Below are 12,690 nucleotides of genomic sequence, written 5' to 3' on the forward strand. Positions count from 1 at the left end.
AGATTGTAAAAACACTCAGTCAGTCAGTTGTTACAAAGGCAAAAATGGCACACATTGTAACCACTGAGACTAAGAGTAAATCCCACTCATTCCTCCATTAGCATGGAGCATAACAGCTCATCAAGGCTCTGTTTGCTTACTGCTTTGCAGCAGGACAGTCAACAGACAGGGCAGAAGACTCTGATAGGAATCCAGCAGATACTCTCCTTCCTGGAAGTAGGGAGGGCCTTTAGGCAATGAGGAGGCTGGCGTGTGGCTCTGTTGGTGCTCCAAAGCTTGAGTGAAAGGATTCCCTCCCTTCATCCATCCTTTAGGGCAGAGGTTCTCAAACTGTGGTCTGTGGACCACCAGTGGTCCGCGAGCTCCATTCAGGTGGTCCATGGATCGTTCCCTCTAAAGTGTGCACCTGGGCGGTGACTTGAGAGAGCCCTCTCCTTCCCAGCTCGGGGGCTGCCAGGGCAGGGCAGAGAGGGCATATCCATTGCATTAGAAAGGTAAGACTATTGATATTAAAATATGGACTTGTGTGCTTTTATTTGTAGAACAAAAAAACCTTAATTATTATTAAGGTTTTTTTATATAGCGCTTTTATCCAAAGTGCTTTACAAAGTTAGCTAATGGTATAAACAACATTTGGAAAGATCATTAAGTGGTCTGTCGAGACCCTCAGCAATTTTCAAGTGGTCTGCAAAAAAAAAAAAAGAAGTTTGAGAACCATTGCTCTAGGGACTCCACGGTGCACAGCCCAGCTGCTGCGCTGTGGTCTGACAGACAATTTAGGGTTAGAAAAAAGATGGTTACCTTTAGGAACTGTTGTTTTTCGAGATGTGTTGCTTATGTCCATTCAATTGTAGGTGGTGGAAGTTTTTCCCTCAGTGATATCCATAGGGGACCAGCTCTGGTGCCCTCTAGAGTGGCGCACGGCTGCCCGCTTCATCAGTTCCTTCTTGCCGGAACTCAGACAGAGAGGAAGGAGGGTGCGTCATGGAATGGACATGAGCAACATATCTTGAAGAACAACAGTTACGAAAGGTAACCATCTTATCTTCTTTGAGTGCTTGCGCATGTCCATTCCATTGTAGGTGACTCCCAAGCAGTACCACCGGAGATGGGTAGGGGTTCATGGATGTGTCAACTGCAGCACAGCTCTGCCAAATCCAGTGCAATTTCTGGCTTGCTGGATGATGGCGTAATGTGTTGTGAATGGGCGTACCGAAGACCGCATTGTGGACCTGCAGTTGTCTTGGATAGGGAAATGCGCTAGGAAGACAGCTGACGATGCCTGAGCCCTAGTCGAGTGAGCCTTCACTATCGGTAGAGGCACAGCCTGCACCAACTTGTAACAAGTACGGATGCAGATGGTGATCTAATTGAAAATCCTCTGAGAGGACACTGGAAGGCCCTTCATCCTGTCAACTATTGTGATAATGAGCTGGGTCTATCTGCAGAAGGGCTTGGTGGGTTCCAGGTAGAACACCAGGGCGCGTCTGACATTTAGTGTGCAGCTGCCTCTCCTCATTGGTTGTGTGAGGCTTTGCACAGAACATCGGGAGGAAGATATCCTGGTTGACATGGAAGTGTGGCACCACCTTTGGCAGGAAGGCCAAATGGGGCTGCAGTCGGACCTTGCCCTTGTAAAATACCATATGTGGGTGCTCCAAAGTGAGGGCTTTAATTTTCGGGAGACATCTTGATGAGGTAATAGTTAAAAGGAATGCAACTTCCACGACATGTGGGAAAGGAAACAAGAAGCCATAGGCTCAAAGAGTGGGCCAGTGAGGCTGGAGAGGACCAAGCTGAGGCCCAATTGGGGGACCGGGTCCCAGACCAGAGGAAAGAGCCTTTCAAGGCCTTTCAGGAACCTAATCATCATGTCATGCAAGAATACTGATCTATGCTGGATGCAAGGGTGGAAGGCTGATATAGCTGCCAGGTAAACCTTGATTGAAGAGGAGGCGAGGCCCTGGTGCTTTAAATGAAGCAGATAATCCAGAATGGACTGCAGAGACGACTTAGTCGGGGAGATACTCAGCTCTGTTGCCCAGCATGAGAAATGCTTCCACTTTGCCAGTTTAGTTGCTCTGGTGGAGGGCTTCCTGCTCTCCAAGAGAACCTGCTGTTCCTGACTATAGTAAGCTTCTTCCTCTGGATTCAGCCACGCAGCATCCAAGCTGTGAGGTGGAATGAGGTGAGGTTTGGGTGCAGCAACTGACCATGATCCTGTGAGAGCAGGTCCAGGTGGCTGGGAAGTGACCACGGGGCTGCTACAACCAGGTCCATGACCATACTGAACCAATGCTGGCGAGACCATGCTGGGGCAATCATAATGACCTGTGCCTTGTCCCCCTGTATCTTTAGGAGGACTTTGCTGAGGAGTGCGATCAGCGGAAAGGCGTACATCAGGTCTCCTGACCAAGGCATCAGAGTGAGCCTCTGCCGAGGCCTTGCAGGGAGCAGAACTAATGACACTTTCTGTTCTGCCTGGTAGAGAACAGGTCCACTTGGGGAGTTCCTCACTTCTGGAAGAGCATCCTGACAACCTCCAAGCGGAGGGACGACTCATGGTGAGAGAAGGACCTGATGAGGTGATCCAATATCATGTTCCAGGTGCCGGGGAAGTATGAACCTTCTAGGTGGATTGCATGTCGGATGCAGAAGTCCCACAGGCGAAGGGCTTCCTGGCACAGAGCCGCTGAAAGAGCTTCCTTTGCCTGTTGACATAGGACATGGAGGCCGTGTTCTCTGTCAACACCTGCACTACCCGACTTGAAAGATGGGGAAGGACTACCCTGGATGGATAGCTCTGAACTCCCTGACATTTATGTGAAGCGTGAGCTCCTCTCTTGACCAAAGCCCCTGCATTTGCAGTGTACTGAGATGAGCTCCATATCAGAGGTCAGAAGCATCAGATATCAGTGAGACCATTGGTCATGGATTTGCAAATGGCACACCTTCCAACATCAATGCTGGGTCAGACCACCACTGCAGGGAAGTAAGTACCCATGGCAGGATCTTGAGGCACTTGTCCAGGTAATGCCTGGACTGACTGATGTCAGCCACATCTGGAGGTAGCGCAGTCTGAGTCTCGCATGCCGAACCACGTACACATGTGTGGCTACGTGCCCCAACAATTTGAGGCACACCCAGGCACTAGTGAGTGGGTGAGCCGTGACTTTGGCAATCAGATCTGACACTGCCCTGAACCTGGCCTCTGGCAGGAAGGCTCTGGCTCACGTAGAGTCAAGGACAGCTCCGAAAACTCTATTCTTTCAACTGGAACCAATGTTGATTTTTGCTGGTTTATCAACAGACCTAGAGCTTGACAAGTGGCTTGCAATGTCTAGATACTGCACTGGATGTGGACCTTGGAATGTCCCTTGATAAGCCAGTCATTGAGGTATGGATAAATCTGGATACCCCCACATCTGAGGTAGGCCGCTGCAACATGCACTTCATAAACACCCGTGGCGCTGCTGATAGGCCAAAGGGGAGCACTGAAAATTGGTAGTGCGTGGTCCCAACTACAAAATGTAGGAACCTTCTGTGTCTGTGAAAGAGCGATATGTGAAAGTAAGCGTCTTTCAGGTTGAGGGAGCCAGGGAAGGAATGATGGAGCCAAGGAGACCATGCAGAACTTCAACTTCTTGAGATACTTGTTCAGGCTCTGCAGGTCAAAGATGGGATGTAGCCCTTTTTGGCCTTTGGGATAAAAAAATAACAGGAGTAAAATCATTTCCCCCTCAAGTGCAGAGGGACTTCCCCCACAGCTCCCACTCGCAGAAGGCCCTGCACCTCCTGAATGAGCAGATGCCGATGAGACGGGTCCCTGAAGAGAGACAGAGAGGTGGGCGTGGGAGGGAGGGTGGGGTAGAAATAAACTGGAGGGTGTGTGTACCCCGCTACTGTGCTGAGGACCCACTGGTCCAATGTTATAGAAGCCCAGGCCACGAGGCAGGGAGACAGACGGTTGGAAAAAAGCAGAGGTGCTGGATCCAGTACACAGGCTGAAAGGTCAGCCTCGAGCACACCCTCAAAATGCCTGCTTATTACCCCGATGGTTGCAGGTAGAGTTCGAGGGAACTGAGGGTGCCGGCTGTTCGCCTTTCTGTGGAAGGGCTCTGTTCGGGATTGGTCCCCAAACCTGTAGGGGTGCTGCAGTTTGAACCACTTTCTCACAGGAGACAGCATGTAAAGGCCCAGCGAGCGCAAGGTAGCCCTAGTGTCTTTTAGGCCTTGTAATTTGCTGTCTGTTCCGCAAACAGCGCCAAGTCATCAAAAGGGAGGTCCTGGATGGACTGCTGAACTTCCAACTACAGGCCCAATGACTGCAGCCAGCACGTATGCCTCAGGGAAATGGACGAAGCCATGATCTGGGCCACGGTGTTCGCAGCATCTGAGGCCGCTTGGAGGGCTACCCTAGCCACAGCTCTGCACTCATCCAGGATAGCCAGGAACTCCTTCCTGGGCTCCCCTGGCAGCGAGTTTGCAAACTTGATCATGGACTGCCAAATGTTAAAGTCATAGTGACCAAGTAGGGTCTGATGGTTGGCCACTCTTAACTGGAGGCTGGCCGTCAAATAAATATTTCTGCCAAAGAAATTGAGCCTCTTTGCTTCCTATTCTTAGGAGTCGATCCCAGTTGACCCTGTCTATCAAGCTCATTGGCTGCGATACCATCTGTGAGCTAGAAGCAGGTGTGTATGTAGGTATTCAAATCCCTTAGCAGGGATGTAATAATTTCTCTTCGCCCGCTTGGAAGTGGGGGGCAGGGAAGAGGGAGTTTGCCACAAGGCTTTGGTCAGTTTTACCACTCCCTTGTGGATGGGTAATGACACCCTGGAAGGGGCTGCTGCACTCAAAACATCAAACAGGGAATTGGAGGGTTCTGCCAACTCCTCGGCCTCTAACCCCAGGTTCGAAGCCACCCACTTAAGAAGCTCCTGGTGGGCTTTTATATTATTCTGGAGGACTGTGTGGGAAGGTCTTGCTACTGTCTCATCAGGTGAAGAGGATGAGGAGGCGGGTAACAGCAGGTCTGCCACCTCCATGGCCTCTGCCAGTGGAGCCCCAGCTGGCGCTAGCTGACCCTGGGGACCTTGGTCTCGCTCTACTTCCGAGTCCAGGGATGGCTTGAAGACTGTTGCTGACCATTTCTCAGACGCCCTTGAGACTGATCGGTACCCCTGTGATGGCTGGGGAAACCCCTAGGGTTTCCATAGCTGCCAGGGAGCTGGCCACTGACCTTGGGGCCATGCGGGCACTGGTGGTCCTGATGAGAATTTCGATGCCCGCAGTGGGTGGCCCTGGCATGCTGGTAAATCTTCCTCCTCACTCTCTCAGCCAGAGGAGGAAGAGACATGTTTAGGGGACCAGGACAGTGCTGATGCTGCCTATCCACCCTGATCCCGTTGGCCCTCTCTGTGGGTCTCCACTCGTGACCTGTACCAGGAAGACTGCTCCCAGTGCCGCGCCTCTGGTGACTGGTGGTGGTGTTTGGCACTTCAGCAACCATATCCCGGCGATCAATGCCTCATGCTTTGAGAGCGGTGCCATTCCATGGATAGGGAGGATTGACATCCTGGCTCACAGGATTGATGCCTTGCCTGCAGGGATCCGTACTGGCAAATCGGAGACTGGTGACTAGACTCAGGGGACCAGCATCTGGACTTTGGAGTGGTGCCGCAAGCTTGGAGATCAACCCTGCTGTTCCAGGGACCGGTGCTTGGACTCTGGGGACTGGCAACACACCTCCACGGGTCTGTGCCACACAGCCAGCGAACGACGTCAGGATCCTAGGGAATGCTGTCTAGAGTCCGGGAAATGACACAGGGAACTCTGACAGGTAAGCTGGTGGCGCTGTTCTGGTGGGGCACTTCCTGTGTCAGGAAGCAGTGCAACACCAATGGGGACTGCTGGAAAGGTCCCAGAATGGGTTTACCCTTCGAACGGGGCACCTAGCTGATCCTTGAGGGCAATATGTCCTTAGAGCGTGAAAGGCCTCCGGCGTGGACAGCGCTACTGGGTGCCAACTGCCTCTGCTGCTTTGGCAGGTCATGAAGGGGGCTTGACAGCTCAACAGGTGCTGAAGCCTGGCCACTGTCCAGAGAGGAAGAGCTGCCCCATGTAGGTCTTTGCTCTCCTCCGGCTCTCTCCTTCCCTTTATGGAATGTAAGAGAATGCCCTCTGCTGGGCTTTCTCTTCTTTTTAGCCAGTACGGGGATGGGGATCGGCGCCGGTCAGAGTCCAGTGGCGCACTCCACACGGAAGTTACGGTACTTGGAGCACTGTCCAATCTGGCCAGCTCTGAGGCCAGTGTGAGGACCAACTCCATAGGGAATGCTCTTAGTTGAATGTCCTGCTCCTTTTTGGTTCGGGGCTTGAAACTCTTACAAGTGCGACATTTGTCACTCACGTGGGTATCTCTCAAATACTTAAGACAGCTTTGATGGAGATCACTGACTGCCATAGGTTTTTTGCAGTGTTCGCAAGGCTTAAAGCCTTGGGGCATGCCCAAGTCCCACCCCTAGGCTAAGTCCTGCAGGGGACTATTTCTAACATATACACTAAGGGAAGTAATATACTACTCAAACTTAATAACAACTATATACAAGAGAATTCAAAACTAGGCACAGTTGAGAAAGAAAGCTTGCTGAGGCAAGGAGACGTTCCAGCACCGTCACTGGTGGTAAGAAGGAATTGAGGGATGGGGAGCTGGTAGTGCCCTTATACCAGTGCCTATGCGCACCTTTCCAGAAAGCGCCAGAGCCAGTCCCCTATGGATACCATTGAGGGAGAAACTTCCAGCACCAGTGCATGTGACAAGCACACACATCTACAATGGAATGGACATGAGCAAGTACTCAAAGAAGAATAAATAGGTAACCTGTAGAAGATGATTTAGATATTTTTCAGGTCGGGATAAGATGTTATGGTCAACACGAGACATTTTAAAGGAGCCTGGGTTTTCAGAATTTGTTGAGCATTCACTTGCTGACAACAAAACAAACAAAAACAGGTACCTTTAAGGTGTCTCAGATTGGGCACCCAAAAATTGAAGAAGCCCAAATCACTGGTCACTTTTGAAAATATTGGACCTCACTTATTGCACAGATAAAGTATACTTGGTGCCCATGAAAGGAACCAAATAGTGTAAACAGATCAAGAGGCTGTGCTTCTGAAAACGGCAGAAAGTAGCAAAGTTCATAATAATTAACTATACATTATGTTAATAAGTCTTTAAAATATACTTTTTAAAATAGAGACACTTCTATTTTGGGCTAATAAAAGCCATCTTCAGTTTCACTACTGCTTTCTAAAGTAAGAATTTCTAGGTCTACATCTCATCAGATATTGATCTTGTAATCTTCCCGCTTAGAGATTCTAACATAACTATGCTTCTAGTCAATCTACTTAACTAATATAATCATGTGGATAAACTACACAAGGTTACATTATTTCTCCTAATGTATTTATTGGTGGACACTTCACCTACTAAACAGCTTGCAAACAGAGACGCAAACAATTTTGTAACCTCTTCTGTTCCTCTGTTGTATCATCATCCATTTTGGCAAATTAGATGTTTTACTTCAACTTGTGCAAGATGTACAAGATGAAATTAGTTTCAAATGCCATTTCACTCACTTTTACACTTCCCTTTATGTCATTACCTCTATGTAATTTTGTATTACATAAAGCTAATATATTAATCAGGTAGCCACATTACGGTGGAATCCTATTTGGAAATTGTTTTTAAAATTATTAAATATAAAATCCGCCTGTCATCTGGACCCTAAAAGGTATTAACACAGCATGGAAGCAACATGTTCGCACTGTATTATATTAGAAGAATTACAAGATTGCTCACCTGCGACCACATTCTGAATATTTACCAATATTTTTTAATATTAAGGCAGCTGTTAATCGGATGTGTTTAGTTATTGGTCCCTCTTTTTCATCCTAAAAAAGAAAGAAAATTGTATTAAAAACAAATCAGTCAACCATTAATTTCAAATACACAATCTAAATGCTCCTTACTGTGAAATCTCTGAAGACAAGGTTTCTTGATCCCCTTCTTAGTGCCATGAGGGCAGCACTAGGATGATTCACAATAGCCTTCTGTGCTCTAGGAGTAGAGGTACTACCCCCTGCAGTTGGCTGCCTAGATTGATAAAGAAAAGATATAGGTATAAAGCATTATGTACTGCTTTCTAGCACATTTATATTTATCAAGACAGTTACTCTTGCTAGGTTTTTATTTTTAACCTCTTTGGAGCTCACAGGTAAAGGAGTTCTCAGCGCTCAACACTCATGTAATTTGTCTTTTGGTTCAATAGGGGAAAACCGTGGCTCACAAGTGCCCCAGAATTAGTTAGGTGAAGGTGAGAAAATACACCTCTCTCAGAGAACCACTGCATTTCACAGATGACATATGTAAAGGAAAAGTACCTTTCTAACTAATCAACACTAGTACACTTCAGAACAGACTAGTTTTCTGATGACTGTCTGAAGGTATGCGTTATCAGCCAAGATTTAAAATGAATGGGGATAGGCGGCTACCCAAATGCCATTTAAAACAGTAAACTCTGTATCCAGCACAGCTCAGTTATCCCTTCTAGTCCACCTCTTCACAGGTGAAGGATCTGGCAAGAAGACATAAGAACAGTTTATGGACTAGCATGGAATCACTGGGGATATTTTTGAAAGGGGAAGGCAGATATGGAGGGAATGGATGTGAGGAGCTTGGGGGGACAGAGCTGAAAGCCTCCCTATTTTTTCACTGCAAAGCTCAGACTCCCCCCCATCTCTTCCCATCCCACTGTTCCCTGCACTGCTACATCATCCCAACATCTCTCCTCACTGCTCTGACCCCTCATGTTCCTCACCACTGCTCAGTCATGCTCCAACGTTCCTTGCACTGCTGTAATCACCTACTCCTTGTCCCCTGCTGCTCTGAGCCCCCCACATGCACACCAGCTCCACACTCCTCCTTGTCATTCCATGTCCCTGGAAAGCTTGGGGGAGCTCTGGGTGGTGGAGATGGGGGCTACGAGGAGCACATGTGCCATTTGGAGGCAGGAAGGGGCATGACAGTGGATATGTAGAGTCCGCCCGTCCCCAATCTGGGCCTAGTCAGTGTATGGGGAAGGATTTCTACACATCTCTCTGCAGCGCAAAAGGCTCAGAGAGGTATGAAGTGGCCCATGTCAATGAGATATTCTCAGCTAAATACGAACACCCATGGAGATGTAGATAGCCTGAAATAATAGGTCTAAGAGGTGCAAATTGCTCCATTCAACTCACTAGGTGTTTCCACCCCACCACCAAGGTCTCAGAGCTTCTGGGTCTATGCAATGCATGCTCTGAGAATGCCTGTTCTCAGCTCCTAACTATGATCTCAGTGCTGTGCATTGTGCCATGCACCAAACATGCCCGTTCTCAGTTCCTCATTCCACTCTCTGCACTGGAGGGGAAGGCGCCCTACTTTCCCTCCTTAGAGTCCTGCTCAGTGAGCACCTGAGTTTCCAGACAGCAGAGGTCTCTTCGAAGGCAATGAGTTTTCAAAAAATGGTGTTTAAACAATTCCTTGCAATAATGTGGGCCATTATTTCGGTGTGTGCGGGCTCCTCTGTAGCTGTGCCAGAGTACAACTATAAGGCAAAAGGGGAAGAACGCTAACGCTGAACTCTCCCAACCTCCACATCTCCTGCACAGCTCCAACACACACACACTCACATTCCTCCTCACTACTTTGACCCCCCCAATATTCCCTTGTTTTGGCCCCCAAAAATTATAAGAATCTGGACATGTTTGAGCAGCTCATGTTAGGGGGGCTGTGTATCAGAATCCCCTGAACTAAAAGACATGAGTTTCCTTTGATCACACTCAGTTTCATGGTTCATTACCCGAACTTATTCCTAAAGTAATTTATCTTTCCTCTGTTTAATTAATGCTATTTTCTTTGACAACAGTCTGATGTAAACCCAGAAACTGTCTGTAAATTTGAGCTTTCTTCAATTATTGCTCTAACTCAGCAATTTTGGTCTCTGAGAAAAACTTCCAGAACAAGCCCCTACAGAATGCAGGCAGAGAGCAAGGAATATGGACAACAGACATTCTCTGACAGTTGCAAGGATAGGGCTTGAACTCGGTGCATGGGTACTATATAGATTCCATGACCAAAATACATCTTTGAGCCACCCAATTACTGTGATAACATACTGCCTGGAAACTCTTTGACTGTTAACAAAGCCATAATTTTGCTACATATGTGCACCTCATTCCCTGTGGCTTGAGCAACTGACACATTCAGCTACAATCCTGAAGGTCATAGGTTTGAGTCTTGATCAATCTCATACTGAAAAGCCACCTCCAACTCACCCAGTTGCAAAATGGGTACTTGATCAGTAAGGGTAGAGCAGTTAAATATGGCTGGACATGATGCTGGCCACATCACTCCCTAGTCGTAGTGAATCATTGGCTTCGAAACTGACATGCCTTAACCACACGAAGGGCCAACTCGAAGAGCCCCTGGGTCAGGGTAACTCTGACTTTTAACTGACATAACAAACTGGAATTCCTAATTGAACCTGAAATGCTCCAAAAGGGCACTGAGTCCAGTAACTATGATAAATCTGGAGCAGTTTGGGGCAGGTCAAAGCCACAAGCATGCATAAAAAAATCTTAAAAGAACCAGATGACTTTGTAAAGAGTTGGATTTTTAGGGGGCTTTATGTTGACAACTTTTTGCTCAAAAGACCCCGTATCTGGACACTTATTCCACGAGGCATAGCAAATTTTGAGATAATCCGTGTCAGTATGTGGATTTTTGAGCATTTAGAATTGTATTCTTTTAAACAGTAAGTGACTCTCAACCTTAACTACATCAGAGCTGCTGATCCACTATAATCAAAAAGATAATGTTAGTTGGCTGGGAGAGAACTTAGAGAGTATAGTGAGGATGGCGTTTGTCTCCATTACTGAGGATAGCTGCTTATCTTTAATCAATGATTCTTAAAGTTTAGGGGCACAGGATCCTCAGTTGCTCTTGGAACATCAATGTGGCTTTTTCACCTGTGCTTTACATGACCATTATGATCTTTTCTCTCAGATGTTACAATCACTCATTTCTCTTACCTATTTTATATTTATATTTTATGCTTCATTGCATATTGATTACTATATTTTGCTCTATCTAGAACAACACCTGATAAATCAAATTATAAATATACAACCTTCTTCCAGTGATTTCTGACTCTATTTTCTCTATCAGTAACGAGGATCATGTCTCTTACTTATTGGAAGGTTTCTGATTTCCTGCTTGTCCATGTTCATCTTGTTTTAATCCTGCAAGTAGAGCATCTCTGGAGCAGTGCTTATCCTGTTTGAGGAAAGGAAACAAAAATGTACCTGAAGACTTTTCAATGAAATTCCACATTTTACTTTACAAATAGTGAGAAAATATGTACCTGTAAGTGGGTAATGAAGGAAAACCTCTGCCGCTGGAAAGGTTCGCAACCCTCCCATAAGCATTGCCCTGGATAGACATCTTTTCCTCCATGTTCAGTTGCTGCATGATAAAAAACTTGTGATGGTGTTTGAAACCACCTAAAAAATATAAAAGTAAAAAATGCTGTCATTGCTTTTTCTTGGTTAATGTTAAAGCAGCAATACCACCTTTGATCCAATACTGGCTAACGCTTTTGTTCTTATGAACAGACATATGCATTACATACTGAAAATGTATGTAATTTCCATATGTAAATATGACAATTTCCAATAGTATGTGTACATGTCCATCATCCCTAAATACCAATAAAGGACAATCTGATTTGGCTGAATCCAATTATTTAAAATTGTAAGCATTTCTTTTCCTCTTGATGCATTGATCCCAATGGCTTTAATGTGGACTACCTGTTTAAACTCTCTGTACATCCAAGCTACTGTACTAAGCTGTCAAGCACCTTGTATTACAGATGTGGTTGTCTTTCACATGTTCTCCTTCCTAGATTCTTTCTGACAAGCCAGCACTTGAACTGAGAACATTTAAAATGTGACTAGCAAGCAGAAATATGAAAAACTTAATCCTGCAGTCTTCTATGTAATATAATGGTATCTGTTAAAGTTAGAACAACAGGTCAGGGTAAAAACTGTTTTTAAGTAACTCTCCCATTACAACTTGTTTGTCTGAAACTTAGTTTAGAAGTTTTCAGCATACAATCCATTTTACTTGTTTTGTTAAAACAGCTATAAAAATATTTTGTCCATTTTAAATTGTAGGTTTGAAAATAGATATTGTCCTGCATGCACATTAAATAATAAATGGTAAACAACTGCCATTCATGTATATTAACTCTTTGTTTATAAGCTTTTCAATAGCTTAGTATGCATATCTGCAATCTTGTCAAGCTGATTTATTGTAGTCAATTACAATATTTAAAGCTTTGCCTGCTGATTCAAATTAGACTGTGCTCAAATAATAGGATACCATCTGGGTTTATCATGCAGACATTTAAAAATGGATTGCTGTGTATATTTACCATCAATGAAGATTAACATTGGTTTTAAAATTAACTAAAATATACACATATTCCCCCAAATTACAAAGACTTAAGTAGTTGTTTAACTTTAGGCATGTGAGAAGTGTCAGAGTATAAACTGATTAAATAGTAAAGACTCTAATTGAAGATATGA

At 45.8% G+C, this 12,690-nt stretch overlaps 1 protein-coding gene across 1 annotated transcript in view; it reads right to left on the reverse strand.

Moving 5' to 3' along the window:
* ARID2 (AT-rich interaction domain 2) overlaps positions 1-12,690 on the reverse strand; it is a 172,074-nt gene that overhangs the window by 2,695 nt on the left and 156,689 nt on the right. The window contains 4 exon segments of the mRNA XM_030548903.1: positions 7,865-7,956; positions 8,035-8,158; positions 11,292-11,377; positions 11,466-11,604. Coding sequence (XP_030404763.1) covers positions 7,865-7,956; positions 8,035-8,158; positions 11,292-11,377; positions 11,466-11,604 — 441 coding nt within the window.

The sequence above is a fragment of the Gopherus evgoodei genome, chromosome 1, assembly GCF_007399415.2.
Source record: "Gopherus evgoodei ecotype Sinaloan lineage chromosome 1, rGopEvg1_v1.p, whole genome shotgun sequence".
Lineage (NCBI taxonomy): Eukaryota > Metazoa > Chordata > Testudines > Testudinidae > Gopherus > Gopherus evgoodei.